General features: G+C 58.3%; 1 protein-coding gene across 10 annotated transcripts in view; it reads right to left on the bottom strand.

The window, feature by feature from the left end:
- Positions 1-19,549, bottom strand: part of RGS3 (regulator of G protein signaling 3) — a 137,607-nt gene that overhangs the window by 11,981 nt on the left and 106,077 nt on the right. For all 10 annotated transcript variants that reach the window (XM_077913013.1, XM_077913011.1, XM_077913012.1 and 7 more), the window contains one exon: positions 2,883-3,827. In XM_077913013.1, the coding sequence (XP_077769139.1) occupies positions 2,883-3,827 (945 nt within the window). The remainder of the gene's footprint in view (positions 1-2,882; positions 3,828-19,549) is intronic.

Below are 19,549 nucleotides of genomic sequence, written 5' to 3'. Positions count from 1 at the left end.
GCTCAAGAAAGAGCAGGGACTTGCCCGAGGCCCCCTGCCAGGGAGGGATGGCACACGACCAGGGGCTCACCCAGCCTTGACCTCAAGGGCAGGGTTCTTAGTGAAGCCGGCTGGCTGGAGCGAGCAGGATATACACGATGATGGACTGGCAGCCGGGTAAGTGGAAACCGTGGACGCGCAGCCTCTGAGGCCCCTGCCAACTCTGTCGCTCAAGCCCAAGAAAGGAAACAAGAGGCCAAACAGGGAGGGGGGGATGCCAGCAAAAACCTCGGGCTCCCAGAGGAGGAGGCTGAAACAGGACAGAGCTGGTCCAGGCCTGCCGGACTCCAAAACAGAAGTATCTGCCCCCAAATGGAAGCTCAGATCAGCTGGTCTGGGGGAACTAGAAGGGCTTGCATGAATGTGCGTGAATTTATCTGTAAATAAATATTTGTATTTTTATTGGGGTGGGGTGGGGTGTGGAATCGAGAGCAGGAGGCCCGGAGGGTGGTGAGGCCTGGGACCTGGGTGCCCTCCAGAGACGAGTGGCCAGGCCTGGTCTGAGTGAGCCTGAGGCCTCACCTGGGTAGAACAAAGTTCTGGACTCTCGCCTGTGGAAGCTGCATCAAGAAATGGCCCAAGACGGAGATAATCAAACTATGGGGAACAGCACAGCCCCCAGGGGGCTTGTTTAAGATGCAGGATCTGGGTACCACCTGCTGGCAATTCTGATTCTGGGAGCCTGGAGTTGGAGACTTAGAAATCTATATATTAGGGTCCCCTGGGTGGCTCAGCGGTTGAGCGTCTGCCTTGGGCTCAGGGAGGGACCCCGGGGTCCTGGGATGGAGTCTCGCGTCGGGCTCCCTGCATGGAGCCTGCTTCTCCCTCTGCCTGTGCCTCTGCCTCTCTCTCTGTCTGTGTCTCTCATGAATGAATAAAAAAGATCTTTAAAAGAAAAAGGAAATCTATATATTAACAACCTCCTCCTGGTGATTGTGGAGCACATCAAAGTTAGAACCACATGTGTTTGTGGATGGGGAAATGGAGATCCAGTCCTGGTTCCTTTGGGATTTAGTTCCGATTTCTGGGGCTGCGGTTTAAGACCCTTTCCTGGGGCTCCCGGCCTGGCCTTCCAGTCCAAACACCTTGCAGCAGCGTCCTCCCAAGTGCGAAGTCAGCCTCATTGCTAGTGGCCGAGGCTAAGAAGGCTTCTGAAGCCACGGCCCAGCTCAGTGGGGAGATGTGTTGGGATCTGCTGGTCATGTCTGCCGGGGGCGTGGAGGCAGGGGTGGCCGCATGAGTGCCGTGTGTCTGCCACCCTCGTGTCTCAGGAATCCCCTGCTCTAACCAAAGTGGCTTCTATGGAGAGTCTGTCCAGGCCACTTTCACAGAATGCCCGTCTCATCCTCTCTCTAGTCTAAACCCGCTCAACCATCGAGGCCAAGCCGAGGGGCATCTTGCTCTGGAAGCTTTACCCAATGGCCCTAGGCCCTGACATCCTTCCTCCCTGAACTCCCAGGTCTCTGCCCTCCGTGGAGCCCCCCACCCCCACAGTGGAAAGAGTGCACGCTGGCCCTGAAGCCCATTAGCCAGCTTGAGCCTGGGCTCTTGTCCCCCACCCCCACCCACCTAGCCTCACAACATTGTCGTGACGCCCTGTGCCGTGCTGGCTGCTAGCACCTCAAAAGCATCCACCAGCACCTGCGCCAACATCACTGGGCAGTGGGCTCTTCTGGCTCATCCTCAACCACCCTGGGACCTGAGTCTAATGAATCTCTGCTTTTCACAGAAGGACACTCAGGCTCAGGAGGTGAGTGACTCACCCAAGGCCACACAGTACATGGGGGACAAGAGCCCAGGCTCAAGCTGGCTAATGGGCTTCAGGGCCAGCGTGCACTCTTTCCACTGTGGGGCCACCCTCCCGACCCAGGCAGATAACTCATCCCTCCTCACAAGCTGAGGTCGGCCTCACACATTCCTGCAGCCCTGCAGACGCAGAGCACAGGGCCTGGCACACGGCAGGAAATCAATAAACACTTATTCATCTATTTATAAATATTTGTTAGAGGCAAATAGCATGGTGGTGAAGAGCCCCAGCCCTGGAGCCAGAACCTAACTCTGGTGCAGACATTTATAAACTATGCGGCCTGGTGTAAGTGAGATAACCCTGGAGTGCCTCAGTTTCCTCATCTGTAGGGAGCAGCAATGGCATCCACTCCGTAGAGCTGTTGTAAGCATTAGTGAGGTCAGTGAAATTGCTTAGAATTGGGGCGCCTGGGTGGTGCTGTCGGTTGAGCGTCCGACTCTTTTGGTGTGGGCTCAGGTCAGGATCTTGGGGTCCTGAGATCGAGCTCTGCGCGGGGCATGGTGCCTGCTAACAACTCTGTTCCTTCTCCCTCTGCTCCTCCTCCCCACCATTTGTGCACTCTTTCAAAAAATAATAATAATAAAATAAAATAAATTGCTTAGCATAATGCCAGCACAGGGTAAATGTGTGCTGGCATTGTTGGCTGACGGACTTCTGGTCCGACTAGGCCTGGGCCTGGTCTAATTGTTCTACTACAGGACACAGCTCTCCAGCCCACGTCTCAGGCCGTTTGGATCCAAGCACATGACGTCCTGGGCGAGGCCACACCTGCTCTATTTTCGGTGGGGACCCCCGCCCCTGAGTCCCAAGGAGCCGTAAGAACACAGCACAGGGAGTCACGGAGTCATGGGCGTAGGTGCAGGTGCGGCCTCCTCGGTCCCTCTGTGCCTCAGTGGTATCCCCTGTCAAATGGGTAGAAGGCTCCGGGGAAGGCTGAGAGGCGCGCGGGGTGGGACGGTGGTGCGCCTCCCCCGCAGCTCCCTCCTCCCCACCTCCTCACTCAGGACCCACTCCCACCCACCCTCGGCCTTCTTACCTTCCTGTGTCCTGTGAAAAAGAGGGAGAGGTGGTGCATGGAGCCACCGTTGCGGCCCAGTTCCTTCTTGAGGGTGCGGGGCGAAGGCATGGCCCAGGTGGCCGCGGCGCCCTCCCCGTCCGAGCAGTGCAAGGTGGTGTCGGAGGCGAAGCAGGGCCCGCGGGCTTCCTGCAGGAGGCTGCCCTCGCTGTGCGTCCGGCGCCGCAGGGAGTTCTGCACCCGCAGGGAGAGGCCGCCCTCGGCCTGGCCGCCCTCGATCATGCTGCTGCGCTTGGCCTCGCGGCGCTCTCCGTAGTTGTCATCACTCGTGTCGTCCTCCTCCTCCTCCTCCTCGTCCCCCTCGTCCCCCTCCTCAGCCTCCTCGGCGTCCTCCTCCTCCTCGGCCGGGCTGCCCCCCTCCGCCCCGGCCTTCTGGCTGTAGGCGCTGTCCAGTCGGACCTCGGGGATCACGAAGGTTGGCCTGGGGGCCACAGGCGGGTCCCCGGAGGCTGCTGGTGGGTCCCCAGAGCTTGCGGTCTCCTCAGCCGGTGGGGGGACCTGGCTGGGGGGCACGTCTTGACTGGGTGCAAGCTCCTGAGCAGAGGCATCCTGGGTGACGGGGAGGTCTTGGCTGGGAGGGGGCTCTTGCCCAGCAGGAAGGTCCTGGCAGGGAGGGAGGGCCGGGGCTGCGGGGGGTTCCTGGTATGGTGGGGAGTCCTTGCTTGGCGAGGCCTCCTGGCCTGGAGGAGGTTCCTTGCAGGAAGGTGAGTCTTTGCTGGACAGTGATTCTTGGCCAGGAGAAGGCTCTTCACCGGAAGAGGAGTCCTTGTTGGGGGGTACGTCTTGTCCTGAAGGAGGCTCCTGGCCAGGAGAGGGGTCCTTGCTGGGCGGGGGGTCCTCGGCACCCAGCCCCTTCCCCTCCTCCAAGGGCATCTCTCGCTTCTCATCTGCCTCTGGCTCAAACATCTGGGAAACAAGAGGCAAACAAGAAAGCTTCAGAACAGGAGGCTGCGAGATGCTAGGCGCGGTGCGTGAGCCGGCAGCACAGAGGCTGAACCCCATACCTGACTCCCCCCAGTCTGAAAGCTGAAGCACCAGATAGAAACAGAAAGCCCCTCTGGCTTAGCTGCCCACGGGTTCCCACCCTTATCTTCTCCCTTGAATTTTATGTCCGCTCCATCAAAAGCGTGGTTGGTCATTTAGGGGAAGAAGAAGTAACCGCTATTATCTGGCTCCTATTGCACGCCGGGGCCATGCCAAGTTAAACACTCCTCTTGTGTGATCTTCCCAGCAGCCCTCCAAGGGAGGTGTCGTGGTGTCTCTGCGAGTAAAAGGGGAGCCCGGCAGTCTCTGCCCTCATGAACCAGAACCAAACCGAGTCCCAAGCCAGAGCAGTCACAAAGCGATAGGACTTTGGACCTGGCCAAAGGGTAGCCTCTGTACCTGAACCAAAGTTTAAAAAAAAAAAAAATCATATTAAACAAGAACTTGCTCTGAATATTTAAGTCTCTCTTTGAGGCTAGTAAAATGGAATGAAACCAGAACTTCGAAATATTGGCCACACTTGGACTACGCAGATGTCACAGGCACATGAGGGGACCTCACGGAGGGATCATCCACCCGGTGGTTCCTCTAAACGGAGTTTGGAGGAAACTCAGGAGTTCCACACAGTAAAGAAAGCATTTCCTGCCTGACACACAGCCCTCAGGACCCCTGGCGTTATTGCTGGATTCCTACAGGCCTCATTTGCAAAGGGGAAGATGGTGCTCTTGGTGGAGCCTGAAGGGCAGCTCGCTCAGAGAGACTCAGGAGCAATCAGCAGTGCTGAGCCGCATGGGGGGACAAGGGGGGACGTGGGGGGGATGTGTGAGAGACGTGGGGGACGTAGGTCTCATGCCTGCGCTGGGCCCCTCATCGCACCCAAGGTCTTGGAATGCTGGCGTGGAAACTATCTGGAGTCTGGGCTTCGCCCATCAGGAGGCCGTGGCCGTCTAGAACTAATGAAGGGGAAAGTGGCCACACATCCCTGGGGGCTGTACAGATCGATGGGAACGTGCACGTGCACAGGGACACACACGGACCCTGGCTGAGAATCTGAGAGGTAAGCAGTCCCAGAACATAGGTTACGAGCCCTTGATGTAGAGACCATGAAGTCCGTTTGATGGATGACAGCTGAGCGCAGAGCAGTGACTCTTCCACTACTGCCCCGCTGCCCGGCGCCGAAAGGCTAGGCCCAGAGCCGAGGGGTCTTTTCAGCGCTGGGGAGGCTGTGACGGTGAAGCCCCAGCCAGGCTCCTGTCTGGGAGTCAGGGCCCAGCCAGGGCTCCAGGCAGCCCGTGCATCAGCTCTGTCCCATCAGGTCTGTCCCACGTGCATCAGGGGCCCCCTGGCATCTGTGCGGTGTGGGGAACAGCCACCGCCTGGGAGCATGAGAGTGAAAGAGGAGCTCCCTCCCTGCACACCCCCCCCCCCAGAGGATGGCTGAGCCAGGCCAGGGGAGGGCCTCTGAGGACTCTGGGATGATCTCTCTGGCCAGTGCTTGGTTCTCAGGCACAGCCGAAGACAGGTGATCACCCACACGGACTCCCTGCCCTGTAGGTCGTACCCACAGGTGAGAGACGGCTCCACCCTGGGGACCCCTCACACCTCACAGCCTCAGCCCTTGAAATGCCCATGATCCCAAATCAGAGAGGGAGGCTGAGGCCCAGGGAGGGACAGGAGCCAAGGGCAATTCACACAGCGGGGGGCCGGGGCAAGCCAGTCACTGAACCCTCTGGGTCTCAAGGTCCCCACCCATTACATGAGACAACATGCACAAGTGACAGACCAGGAGAACACAGCATTGAAGTATAAGGCTCTTTTTTTTTTTTTTAAAGTCGGCTCTATGCCCAAAGTGGGGCTTGGACCCATGATCCCAGGATGAAGAGTCCCACGGTCTACCGACCAGACCGAGCCAGCCAGGCTCCCCGAAAATCCAAAGCTCTTGAATGGGCTGCTGGTGGTGGTGGTGGCCGCTGTGGCGACTGGAACAATGGGTCCAGAGGGCACTGCTGAAGTCACAAGCCTCCAACCGCGGCACATCTTTCCCAGGGGCCCCTGGAGGCCAGCTCGGCCAAACACCCAGAGCCAAAGTTGGTGACTGGGATGGGGGGCCTCTCAATCCACAAATCCCATGTTGAAACTAAGGGCTGAGTCTTAGCCCCATTAGACTGTTCCCAGGGACAGAGAAAGCTCTCTCCAGAGAGGACGACAGGGCCCAGCCCGGACAGTGACCCAGTGACCGGGACACATGCCCCAGAGCACCAGCACCAATCTGGGCTGGGGACAGACTGGGGTGAGAGCGGGGCCTCTGGCTCCTTCCTCCCAGGCCTGCTTCTGATCTCATTCCGGAGCAGGAGCAGTGCAGGCCCAGACCTCCGCCGCTCACCCCACCCCACCCGCCAGGGAGCACCTCCTCTAGGAAAACAAACAGCCAGCTCCCCGCTGCCCCACATTCAGTCCCCTCCCCCGGGCCACCCCCTCCCCAACCTGGAAGGAAGGGGAGAAGGAAGCAGCAGAGAGAAGGAAGCAGCAGCGGTGCCCTCAGGGCCTGGCACCACCCACTGCGTGGCCCTGAGTGGGGGGAGCAGGCCTTGGTTCCCCTTTCCTGGGGGGTGGGGGTGGGGCCCGCCTGTCCCAGCGGTGACTGAGCCTGAGCCTGCCACCCCCCTCGCGAAAGCGCAGCCACAGACCCAAAACCAGAAATGCAAGTCAGTCAGCCTCCGCCAATCCTGACCCAAACTGAGGCCAAACCAAACAAAGCCAGGGGGGGAAGTGCGCTGTCCCCAGAGGCCTTCCCCCCACCCCCTCCCCAGGCAGCAGGGAAACCACCCAGGACCCAAGGGCTCCCAGGGTGCCCAGGGATCAGGGGTGTCACTTTCCAGCTGTGCAACCCTGGCCAGCCTCCCAGCCTCTCCGTCCCCGTATCTCCTCACCTGGAGCAGGGCCATGATAGCACACCGATTCCCAGGACTCCCAGGACTATCCTGGGGGTTGGGGTTGGGGGGGTCCATGGGGCCTGGCCACGGGAGAAGCATTTACTAACGTGGTAGCTATCACTAGTCCAGTCTTATTTTACAGATGGGGAAACTGAGGTCCTGGAGCAAAGGGAGTCACCTACGAAACTGGAGGCTGATTGAGTATCCGCACTCATGCCTCCTGGCCAAGGGTGTCCCCTTGGCTTCGCTGGGCCCTGGCACGCAAGTAGGGTGGGCCCAGGAGCCTAGAAGGAAGGGCGGAGGCCACGCACGACCTGGGGCCCCTCACCTGGGCCCCATACATACCTGGGCAGATACTGGCAAAGAAGGACTAGCCAGTGCTCTTTGGCTCTTCCCCACGGGGTGGGGCTTGTGTGGGTGCCCAGATGGGTTCCAAGGGGCCCTGCTCCTGGGAGAGCTGGGGTTGGGAGCACCTTGGGGGGAGGGGGCTTCTGGAGCAAATCAGGAAACCTCAGAAATCTGGGGGGGAGCGGTGGCAAGGGAAGGAACGAGGACAGGAAAAGAGATAAAGATGAGAGTATGTCACAATGGATGCCAGGCGTGGGATTGTCCTGTGAGGAACAGCGTAACAGGAGCAGGGCCCTTCTGGGTCAAAGCTGCTCTGGGCAGTGTGAGCAGGATGTGGGGGTGGGGAAGGACCACAGTGACACGCACGCACACTGACATACACGCATTCGTTGGGTCTCCGGGTACCGAGTGAAACCCTGAACCTGTCACACACAATCCCTGCCCCTCCATTGAGCAGAAAAAAACCCAGGCTGGACCACTGGTCTTAACGCATGAGGTCTTAATGCTCAGACGGAGGAGGAGGTACAGGTGGCTGGTAACACCCAGTTAGCTTTGCAACAGGTTGGGGTGATAAGAATCCAGCCCCGGTGCCCCGGAGAGATGAGCCTGCTGGCCCAGGGCCTTGGGTCCGGAGAGCTCGGGCAGCCGCCCCCTTCCTGTGGGGAGTCTGTCTCTCTCCCATCCATCATTTCTTTGGCTTGGCTGGCGCAGTGTTAATTCTGTCCATGTCTTGCCTGCTAGAAGCACAGAGGAAATGAGCCAGGCCCTCTAAATGAAGCTGCTGTTTCAGATCTAATCAAATTCTGCCCCCAGTCCAATCCAGGGCTCAGACTAGGCCGGGAAGGGGTGGCAGGAAGGACTCCCAGATCATCTTCTGGGTCCCAGACTCCTCCCTCACTCCTACCAACCCGCTATTGGAGTTTGGGGTGGCAGTGGGCTGCTGGAAGTGACTGGCCCAATGTCACACAGCTACTAAATGTGGAACCAGGTCTCCTGACCCCCGAGTCAACCTGCAGCTCTCACCCTGAGATGACTCATCACATCCACCACAGATGCTGGGCTCTGCATCTGCCCTCAAAAACCACTTCCTGCATGGAGAGGGGGGAGGGGGTGTGAGCTGGGATTTGCCTTTGTCTCTGGGTGGCCCTTACACAGCTAGCATTTTACAGATCGAGCACGGGACCTAAAGCCAGAAGGCCTGCGCTGGAATCCGCGCTCCATCATTTGCTTGCTAGCTGTGTGTCAGGCTATCACTTCTGGTTTCCTCTGCCATGAAGTGAGGACACTTCCTACTTCCTGCTGCTGCCGCCACCACCCACCCCCCTGCTTCCAGAGGGCCGAGGGGACCAAGTCTGAGGAAGGGCAGGAAAGCGCTCTGCAAACTGGAAAGTGGCTGGAGAAAGGGAGAGGCTGTTAGAATCCCTGCCCAGCGCCCGACCTCCAGGCTTGACTTCTGAGATGGGGTCACCCCTTCAAGTCTGGCGTGCTCTGGGTTCCCGAGCAGCTCCCTGGCCTCTGGGTCCCCAGGGTGATGCTGCCTGGCCCCAGGTTCCCCAGGAACCTCAGCTGCCTGGCCAACACTTAGCTCCCCCGGCGCAGCTTGGTCCAGCTCCTGGGCCTGATTTCTTGACCCCCAGGCTGGAGCTACCCCCTGCCTCTGCCTGCCAGCTCAGAGCCTCCGAGCCTCCTCCCGAGCCTCCTCCGGGCTGTTGTCCTCCTCTGCCCCCAACATGACAGGTCTGACCCAGAACACGGGGCGGGGACAGCACTTTACAGGGGGAGAGCTCTGGAGGCTGCCCCCCCCCAACTGGCTAGGTGACCTCAGGTAGAGCCTTTATGAGCCCCTGTTCCATCAGCCATAACACGGGGTTCAGACCAGCCCCCCAGGGCGGTGGCAGGGTGCTGAGCTGACGTGCACCCAGAGCTCGGCACCACATGGGCACTCCAACGGCAGCCGGCACCACCGCAGCACAGCCCACCTGGACCTCTCCCTCCCTGGATCTCCTCCCACCGGAAAGGTGACTCCTCTTCAGCAGGTCACCGGCCTCCAGGCCTGTCCCAGGTCCCCGCCTGTCTCGGTCCTCCGCACTCCCTTGGGCACCTGTCCACTCCCGGGGCTACAGTCACCATCTGCACTGTCTGGCCACCGCCCAGTCCACACTGCCAGCCCCGACCTGGCTCCTGAGTCTAGACCCCAGAGGCAAGTGTTCACCAAGTACTCAGAAGACGGCGCTGCCCCCAAATACTGTCCTTGGTTCTGTGGGTAAAACAGGAAACACGAAAGACACGATCCCTGTCCCGGTGGAGCTTCGAGGCCAGCGAGGAAGGGTGGACACAAGCCACGACGTCGCCCACAGAAACACGTAATGGATACAAAGCACGGCTGGTGATGGGCAGGAAAACCATAAGGTGTGGCGGGAGAGAACGCAGTGGCATGTGGGAAAGGCCACTCTGAGATGACACTGAGCCCCAGATCTGCTCGGTGGGCAGGGCAGCCAGCACACTGGTGGGACAGGGGGCATAGACAGGGACCCCGCTCTGCACATCCCGCCAGTGCCCTCAGCTCAACGTGCCCCAAGCTGAAAGCGAGCCCATCCATGATGCCACACCAGCTGCAAGGCAGGCAGCCGGGTATCATCCTCTCTCACTGTCCCTTCACTGCCACCAAGCCCCCCAACTCCAGCCGGTCACCAAAGCCTCCTGATTGTCCCTTGGAAAATCTGCAAAATCATTCCACTGGGGCAGGTGATGCCAAGTGTGGGGACTGGGGAACTCTACATACTTTCCTCTCGATCCCTAAAACTGCTCTAAAAACAAGGTTGATTAACTTAGAAATAAAACAATCTCTCCACTCCTTCCATCTCCACTCCTGCACCACCTCCCTCCAGACGCGGTCGTCATCTCCCATCAGTCGTCATCTCCCATCGGAATTGCCGCAGACTTCCCGGAGGCAGCTCAGGCCCCTCTGATGCCTTTTAGGCACATCTGACCCTGCCACTCCTCTGCCTCAAGCCCTGTCAAGACTCCCCAGTGCCCTCTCGGTGAAGTCCAAATTCTGTAGCCCTGTGAGGGTCTCTGTTCTGTCTCCCTTTGGCCTCACCTCTCAGCACTCCCCATCTTAAGTGTTTGATGTGGGATGAATGAATGAATGAATGAATGGGCAATCCAGTGACCACAGGACCCCCTAGGCGCTCAGTACCTAAAGGGTGGCCCCCGAACCAGCAGGCACAGCAGCGTCTGGAAGCCCACACGAAATATAAAATCTTAGCCTGCAATCCACAGCTACTGGATCAGAGTCTGTACTTTACCAAGATTCCAAGAGATTAATTCGCACGTTAAAAATAGCACCGATCCAGACTATTGGTTCTCAAAAGAGAGGTACACTTTAGAATCACCGGTGGAGCATTTTAAAAATATCACTATCTGGGCCCAACTCCAGATCTTACTGGATAAGTTGCCCCAAGAGTAGGGCTGGCATCTCGGCTTTTTTCTGACTCCCCAGATAATTCTGGGGGGACAGCCCCAGTTAACGGATAAGGTGAGCGAGGCCCGGAGAGGGGAGGTGATGTGCCCAAGGTCATACAACAGAATCAGCACATGAATGCAGACCAGAACCTAGGGCAGCATGGATTGCAACACCCGGCACTCCCTCTCTAACAGGAAGCCCGTGCAGAAGAGGCATGGCCTCAGCAGCCCCTGGTCCCCCACATAAGATGCTGGCAGGCTCGCTGCACTCCGCTACCTACACAGGCTTCCCATACACAGAGGCCCGAGGGCAGGAGAGACAGCAAGGAGCGATGTGAATGCAGATGGAAATTCTCCGTCCCTAAAGAATTCCACAACTACTCCGGGTCCATGGGGGACTCAGGAGGGCAACACATCACAGTGGGGAGCGTACCGTACCCATTGCCTGGAAGCAAGACCGAGGTGCAGAGGAGAGCAGCAGCTCTCCCAGTTCACAAACTGTGGGCACAAAGCCAAGGACAGCCTGTCCTAGACGCATGGAAGAGGAACCCACGAGGACTGAGAAGTGAGGAGATCCCTCTTCGAAGCTTCCCTACTCTTGGCACTGCCACCTGGGACAGCCAGAAGGACACGTCCTCAGGCCTGGCCTTGGGAGCTTCCCGGGCTGCCCCCCAACACCGTCCTGGATGCCCAACTTCTCGCCGGGCAGGGAAAGCAGCTCCCAAGGTGCGAGTTTCCAGGACCAAGCTCCCCTATGACCATCTTGCTAAGCTCCTTCTCTCGGGTCCCAGATGCCCCTGCTCCAGTGTACATGGGGGCCTGGACGGGGAGCCCCCACAACCCAAAGACCCCTTCCACTTCTCAGCTCTCTTCTCTTCTCTTCTCTTCTGCAAGGCACGGAGGTGGACGGCAGGGCTGCTGCTGTCCCCATTGGGACTGGAGCCTCAGTCAGGAGAGCGCCAGGCCCCAGGGGCCTCTCCGGCCCCAGCTCTGGGCTCTCTGCTCTCCTGCCAATGTCCCGCCTGGCCTGCTCTCATGGCCCTGGGCAGGCCCTGCTTTGGCTTATCAGGATGGTGTGGCTCACTTACTGCCCCCACCAGCCCCCAAAGTTACTCAGCAAATACCTACAGAGCCCCAGCCACGCACCGGGGCCTGTGCAGGGCAAACAGTGACAAGACACCTTCCCTTCCCTGAAGGTGCTGGGCTATGGGACAGAGAACCAGGTGAAGGGCCCATGGCACCCTCCCACTACGCTCCCCCTTCTCAGGCGCCTGCAGAAGCACAGAGGCAGCAGGAAAGACAGGGATGGCTCCTGGAGGAGCTAATGGGGACAGGGATGGGCGAGGACACCCAGCCCAAAGCCAGAGACTGCACAGAACATTCAAGGAAGTACAGGTGGTTCCATGGAGCTGAAGCACGGGTGTGCTAAGGAATGTGGACTTCCCCCTGAGAGCAGTGTTTACGTGATGCTGTAGAGATAGGGAAGGTGGAGCCAGAGACGATGGAAACAGAAAACACTGATAAAGATGGTGGGGGGAGAGGAAGAGAGAAACCGTGGATTGAGCGTCTCCCAGACACCAGGCACCGGGACAGATGGCCTCCACACACTCTCTCACCCCCAGTGACCCTGTATGGCCAGTACCACTGGCCCCCAGACTGGGACTGGGACTCAGAGGTAGAGCGACGTGCAAGATCACCAAGCAAGTGAGCCGAGGAGTCAAACTGAAACCACGGTTCAGCCTGGCTCTAAAGCCCTGCTCTTCCTGCGACCCTGTGGCCTCCTTTGCTGCCGCTGCAAGGCCTTTCCACACCCCCTCCCTCCCTCCCTTCAAAAGACCTCACCTGGCACCCCTCTGGGCGTGGTGAGCTGGACCAGACGTGGGGGCCCCCTGGCTCAGACCCCAAACTGGTGGAGACGGAGGGGCAGGTGTCTGACTCACCCGGCGGGGGTGGGGGACAGTACGGAGTTGCATCCGGCTGGCGCCCTTCCCAAACCGACTGCCTCCAGGGACCCCTTCTCGTGGGGGAGAGCCAGAAGCGCGTGCCTTCTCTGTGACATTCAATGCTAGGTTGATCGAACAAACAAACAAAAAACCTCCGCCAAGCCAGGAGGACCCCCAGGCAAGGGCGCAAATAGTACTGCGGTCATGAGACCAGGATTCGGAATCAGGCAGGTCTGGGGTTCAATCCCCCTTCCTCACCCTGTGGCTGAGTCAGTGTGACGCCTCCTGTGGGCAGGAGGCAGGGCCTGGTGCACAGCAGTGCTCGGCCCACTGGGCTGCACCCCCCCCCCCCCCCACCACTTGGTGCTCTCTCCCGGCAGGACCCAGGGACAAACCCAAAATCAAAGGCCTCACTCCAAGCAACAGTTCGGGGAACAGAGAGAGCCTGTGGGGTCGAGGGTGGTGGAGGGAAGCCTCATGCTGGGGAAGAACAGAGGTCTGGAGATAGACAAGCCCGGGTTCGAATCCTGCCTGGGCCACTTCCTAGCTGGGTGCCCTTAACCTCTGGGCAGGCCGCTTACCCTGCCGAAGGTTCAATTTTTCTCATCTGTAAATGGTGGTGTCAGCAGCTAGCACGGACATCACAGCATTGCGGGGAGGCAACCCACTGAAGACGCCCGGCACATAGTAAGTGCTCAGTAAACATTTCCAGCTCCTGTAACCATGCTTACTACTGTCATCCGCGTCAACACCATCTGTCCCCTCCCCTGCATCGCACCCTGGGAGAGGACACTTGGCACATTCTGACAACAGCCCTCAGACAGGGGCTCTGCTATCTGTACATTTCAGGGGAAGAAACTGAGGCCCATACCAAAGGCCCTGGAGGCAGGAGAGGCAGCTGAGCCTGAGCTCAGTCTCCCCTAGGCTGGGTCAGTCTGGCTCCCTGGGCCTAATTACTCCTCTCTCTAGGCCACGTCTTCCGGAGGACGACTGTCTAGCTCTGAATCTCAGCCAGCCTGGAGGAATCAGAGCCCACGGTACGGCCAGGTCTCCTTGTGGATACATCGAGGGCAGGAAAAACAGAAAGCACTCCCTCTCCAGGGAGGGATCCCAGTCTTTGTCTGGGTGCCCCGGTTCCTAAAATATTCTTCTTTCAGGGCCTGCAGTGCTGGGAACTGGGTGGGGAGTCAAGGCGAAAGGCTCTTCCGTCCAGGACACTAGACTGGATATCTGGCCATTGGGCTCAGCCATAACCTTGAGGCCACAGGTCACCTCCGAGACCCCAGGCATGCCGCTACCTGCACCGCTGCCTCCCTGAAGCAGGCGCGCTCTCTGCTAAGGGGGTGATGTTGAGGCTGGGGTCGGCTGGGTTTGTAGTCAGTTCCACAACCATCCTCCTGTCATGGGACTTCCTCTCATCCTTTCTTCCTTTCTCACAAGAACTTGGTTGTGGTCTTCTCCCACTGAAAACCCTCCTATCCCTCTGGGATAGTCCCAGCTCATTACCCTGTGTGTTTTGCCCCCACCCACTGACCCCTTCACCCCCGACCCCAACATGCCATTTCTCTCCCTTCCCCACTCCCACCCCCAGCCAGTCTAAACTATTTGTAGTTCCCCAAACACACTCTACCCTCGGGCACCCCTAAACCTCCACTCACTGTACTTCCTACCTAGAACACCCTCCCCTCTCTTGTCCACCGGGCGAACTCCTACTCATCCTTCCAAATTCAACTCACCCCCACGTGCATGGCCAGGTGATTTCTAACAAAGACGATGATCCCCTACAGTGAGAAAGGATGGTTTTCTAATTAATTGGGTAACCACCCCCGAGGAAAAGGAGTCTTGACTTCTACATCCACCGTCCGTAAGAGTCTAGTTCAAGTGGATTTCTGACCTAAATATGAAATGTAAAAGAATGGACCTTCTGAAAAAAAAAAAAAAAAAAAAGAATGGACCTTCTAGAAGATGACGTAGGCACGCCCACAACTTTGTAAGAGGCAGGATTCCACCAGCACTCTCTGACAGGCTGGACTGTATCAAGAACTTGCACTCTTCAGAGGATAACCCTTCCCAAAAGGGTAGAAAGGCCAGACCCAGAGTGGGAGGAGATATTTGCAATGTGTATACCCCACGGTGGAAACATACTCGGAATATTTAAGCTCCCACAAACCCATAAGAAAAAGGCAGACAACCCCAGGGGAAAACTGGAGGGAGACGCTTGAACAGGCCCTTCACAGCGAGGTGGGAAACAGTCAACACAGGGGAAAGGTCTCGAACCTCCTTAGTCACCAAGGGAATGCAAATGAAACCCACATTTAGTTATCACAATATCTAACACCAGCAGCGCTGGTGAGGAGAGGGAGTAGCAGAAGCTCCCATACGCAGCTCGCAGGGAGGGTACTGGTGTCAGACTTGGGAAAATTAGATGATAGTATCTACTAAGGCTAATTATATACCACTTTATGACTCAGCAATTGTAAACCTTACGTATTTACCCACCAGCAAAGTACGTACAGCCCATCAAGAGACATCTATGATCATAGCGGCGTGCTTCATTATAACCTCCAACTGGCAACAGCCCAAATGTTCAACAGCGGGATGGATGAACTGCACCATATTCACACGACGAACCACCCCGGTGAGAACAAGCAAAACAAAACTTCCTACAATAATGTTGACAAATCTCATCATCAAAATGTGGGCCGGAAGAAGTTGGTGTGAAATGAGTACACGCTCAGTGATCCCGGGTACACCAAGTTCAAAATCAGGCAAGGCCGCCGATCAAGGAGAGCGGTCAGGACGGGGCCGGGGCGGTGGTGACTAAGAGGGTGTGTGGGGGTATTTCCGGGGGTAGGAGCATGTTCTACATCTTGACCTGGGGAGTTTGTCCACCTCGTGAAAACCCCTCAGCTGTATGGTTCTAACCTTTCTCTAAGTATGTTGCATTTCACTGAGAAGTTTATGTAAAAGACAAACAAAAGCCCTCATCCCAGGGCCCACCCCCGCCTCCTTCCATCATGAGCCCCTCCCTGCGTGGCACACCTGCACATCTCCGATGGCACATGCCAACGCCCCCACCCCGCAAAAGCCGCTGCATCGCCTCCCATTTCCAGGACGACAACACCGTGTCAGACCCCGTGCTGAGTACTTGGCCTACATCGCCTCGTTCGGTAGCCACCGAGAGGTGAGGTGCTAGTTGGCACTCACGGCTGCCATGACTCAACGTCAATGCACCTGGAGCACTTCATGCACACACATCTCATTGAACCCGGTGAGGCTGGGCCATTGCTTCAAGAGAGGGAGGCAAGGGGAGGTTCAGTTCTTGCCCAAGGGCACACAGCTGTAGAGCGGGAGAGCCCGTTCTCCAGTCCAGAGCCCACGCACTCACCCAAAACACACCAGGGAGCCTTGCCTGGGATTAGAAAGAACAGTACCTGGACACACACAGGTGCTTTCTATGGCCGGGCAGGAATCATGTCTACACTACAGAAGGGTGGACAGACCGGGTCGGACAGTTGCTCCTTTGACGGACAGGCATCTGTGCACCCAGACTCGGCCTCACCTCCTGCAGGAAGCTTGGCTGAGGCTCCCAGGCTGGGTTGGAAGCTTCCCCAGGGTTCCCCCTCCCTGGGTCTCCCCATCAGAGCTGTGCTGTTACCAACCATCACATGCCCATCTTTACCCCTGGATTAAAGATTGGGCCCTTTGCGTCTATCTGTACCTCCAGGGCCTGGCCAGTGCATGGTACATGGCAGGTACTTAACACCTGCGGAAGGAAGGGAGGGAGGCAGGGAGCAGACTGAGAGGGCAAGTTTGGGGCCACTACTGAGGTAAACTGGGAACTCCGTCAGTCAAGGTCTGAGCGGTGAAGACGTCAGTGTCCCAGATGGGCTGCGGGTGCGACCCCTACCTAGGGAGCCACACGGCCACGTGCCCACTTCCACTGCACGGCCCGTCCCCTGGCTGCCCTAGCCTTGGTCCTAGGTCATGGCTAGCTGTTTGGCTCACAGCAGCTCTGCCCGGCTCCTTCTGGGACATGTGACCCCCAGGCCTCCGCAAACCCCAGGCCTCCGGCACCCTGCCCTGAGTGCCTGAGTTCTGCTAGTAGCCCGAGGAGGCGAACCCCACCAAGAGGTAATTGAGGACACCACAGAAAGCCCTGGCTACATGGGGAGAAGCCTGCCCAGTTCCAAATGACTTACTACCCCCCGGCCTTTCTAAGTTGGGAGCCGCTGACAGTTCTCCGGCAGCAGCCAGATCTGTGCAGTGCCAGGTGCAAGCAGGCCGGCCCATGGCAGGCAGGGAGAGGGGACAAGCCCTGGGCCATCTGGAACAGTGAGCAAACCTGGCAGTTCTCCATACATCTGGAGCGATGACCGAGCCCCACTGCCAGAGAAAGAGAATATCCTGGGACCACCCCCCTGCTCTCTCCTCTGTGCCTAGAGGCCCTGATCTCCCAAGTGGGTCATGGCCCCAGCACCCCTGTCCCCATTCCTGCCCTACTGCCACCTTGATCTCAGGTGCCTGGGCGCAGCTGGCTGAGCCGGGGAAGGTGGCAGCTCCCTGGGGCTGAGCCCAGCTGGCCTGCTGTGAGTGGCTCCAGCCTCTCTGGGCTTAGCAGGCTGAGCCATAAGCAGCATTGTTTATCCCTGGGAGGAATGACGGTTTTCCCTGAGCAATGACATCTTGGAAACAGCCTAGCTCCACAAACACCAACAAACCTCCCAGCCCTGGCCTGGGCCCCAGCGTGCAGGAGAAGGCCTCTGACCAAAAGTCCCTGAATAACAGGTTAGGGGCTGCTTCCCCGCTGGGCCAGCCTGGCCTTGGCCAGTGACTCGCAGAACCCGGGATGAGAAAAGGGTCTACAAAGAACTGGATCCCTGCAAGGGACCTGGTCCAGTTCCTGGTTGCTCCAAAGGGGAAACTGAGCCAGAAGAAGAGAGAAAAAAAAAAAAAGCACATTTGCCTGAGATGATCCAGTGAGTAGGAGCTAGAATGTGCTTCAGTCTCTGGCCTGTTGGCCAAGCAAGCAAGGGCTTTCTCTACTGCACACGGTTTTTTAGAGGAGAGCCAGGCTCTAGCTGGTAAGCCAGGGGGCTCTAGAAAGCAATGTGTCACTGGGGAGTCCAGTAAAGGGGGAACACCAGAATGAAAGCCAGGTTCTCTGAGTCATCCAGTTGGTGCGACAAAGAGAGATTTGGGCTGGGAAACTGGAGAGCTGGGTTCTCGTCCCCACTTGGCTGCTGAGTTGAATGTAACTTCAGGCAAGTCCTTCCCCACCTATCTGTCCAGAAGGCAAATGGACTCAGCCATCTCCAGGGCCTTGGGTAGGTAAACGGGAAGAAGCTCTACGGGCCTCCAGGACCCCAGCTGAGCATAGGTACTCCCTCCTTGACCGTGCCTCTTCTGGGCAAGCGAGGCAGAGGAGAAGCGAGGGGCTGAGAAGCAGCCCCACACGAAAGCCCAGATCCACCTCTGTGGTTGGCAGCATCCCAAGGGGACCCCAGCTGGGCCCCAGGCCACTGTGGTCTGTGCAAAGGACCATAGACATCACATTCAAAGCAGCCAGGGCTGCCCCTTCCGCCCGCCATGGCCCAGGCCATGGCGTGAACACCACCCAGCCCAGCATGACCCCCAACGAGGCCCTCCCATGACCTCAGACAGGTTGAGGCCAAGCTTCTCCCTGCTTCACCTCCTGTCAAATCCCACCCCTAACTTCTTGGCCTTACAAGAGCAAAATAGCCCCATGGCCCCACACAGAAACTAGGGCTCCTCCAAAGGGACGCCTAACCAGGCCCTCGTGTTGATAGAGCCCACTCTCTGCCACGCAGAGCTAGGACATGGGCAGAAAGAGCTGACTTGGACATCAGTGCTTGTGCTCAAGGAGAGCCCATCCTCGCCCTTTCCCATCATGTCCTGGGTCCCAGGTGAGGCCTCTGTGACCCAGAGACAAATAAGGCCTGGATCCCACGTAAATAAGACAGGAAGCAACCGCCCTGGGTGCCGCCTCCAATGGATAGACAGGCTCCTGCAGGAGTATTTGCTCTAGTTGTCGAAGTCTGGGTTCTCCAGGATTAAGACCTGCAAAGAAATGGGCTTTCCAGGCAGCGGGAACATGTGCAAAGGCCAGCAAGCTGGGGCGGGGGGCAGGGTGGTTTCATTGATACCAAGAACCATCTGCAGCCCCATCAAGGATTTCTGGTTCAAGACCCCGTAGGCTACCCAGCAGGGGGTCCCTTGCCTCAGCTGCCTCCATCCTCCCCATCCCCCCCCCCCCCCCCCCCGGCCGCCACAGATGCCAGGCTGGGCCTGAAGCACGCCCTGTTGTGGAACTTGGCTCCCTGTAGGGCCCGCCCTGGGCTAAGCCATGCCACATGGTAGGGCTGGGGAAGAAGGGAGGTGCCCCTTGGCTGGGCATAAAGGACTCAAGGGGCCCTGGTGGAAACTTTGACGATGGCCTCAGGGCCCTGCCGGGCTCTCCAGGCGCTGGTGGGCAGGCACTGCAGCTCCTTCCTTCCAAGAGATATGGCCCCTCCAGCCACCTCCACAGAGAAGCCAGATAGGCCCCGGCCATACCCCTGAGGGCAGCAGGGTGTGGAAAGTTTTCAGTGAGGGGCCCGGTGGCCCTGTACTTAAGTAGGCATCTCAAGCCAGGAGCACCAGATTCAGAGCCGAACTACGTTAGCTCAGGGCCCGTAATGGCACCCATGGTCCCGTGCTCCCTGCTCCGGGAAGCAGAAGTCTTCCACCCTGGTCCCGGCCAGACACCTGCTCTGTGGACACGGCCCCTCCCAATCTGGACCACGGCTCTTCCCCAGCCCTGAGGTCCCTCGGACACCTCGGGACAAGAGTAGAGGCGTGGGGCTTCCTGGTAAAGGGAGTGACCTCTGTCCCCTCACAGTGGTTAGCTCTGCGGGGGTGAGCAGGTCCCTAACAATTACCCCCCTCCCTCCAG

This window comes from Canis aureus, chromosome 10 (assembly GCF_053574225.1).
Source record: "Canis aureus isolate CA01 chromosome 10, VMU_Caureus_v.1.0, whole genome shotgun sequence".
NCBI classification, from domain to species: Eukaryota; Metazoa; Chordata; class Mammalia; order Carnivora; family Canidae; genus Canis; species Canis aureus.
Note: the sequence above shows the minus strand (reverse complement) of the source record. Positions and strands in the feature narration are given on the sequence as shown.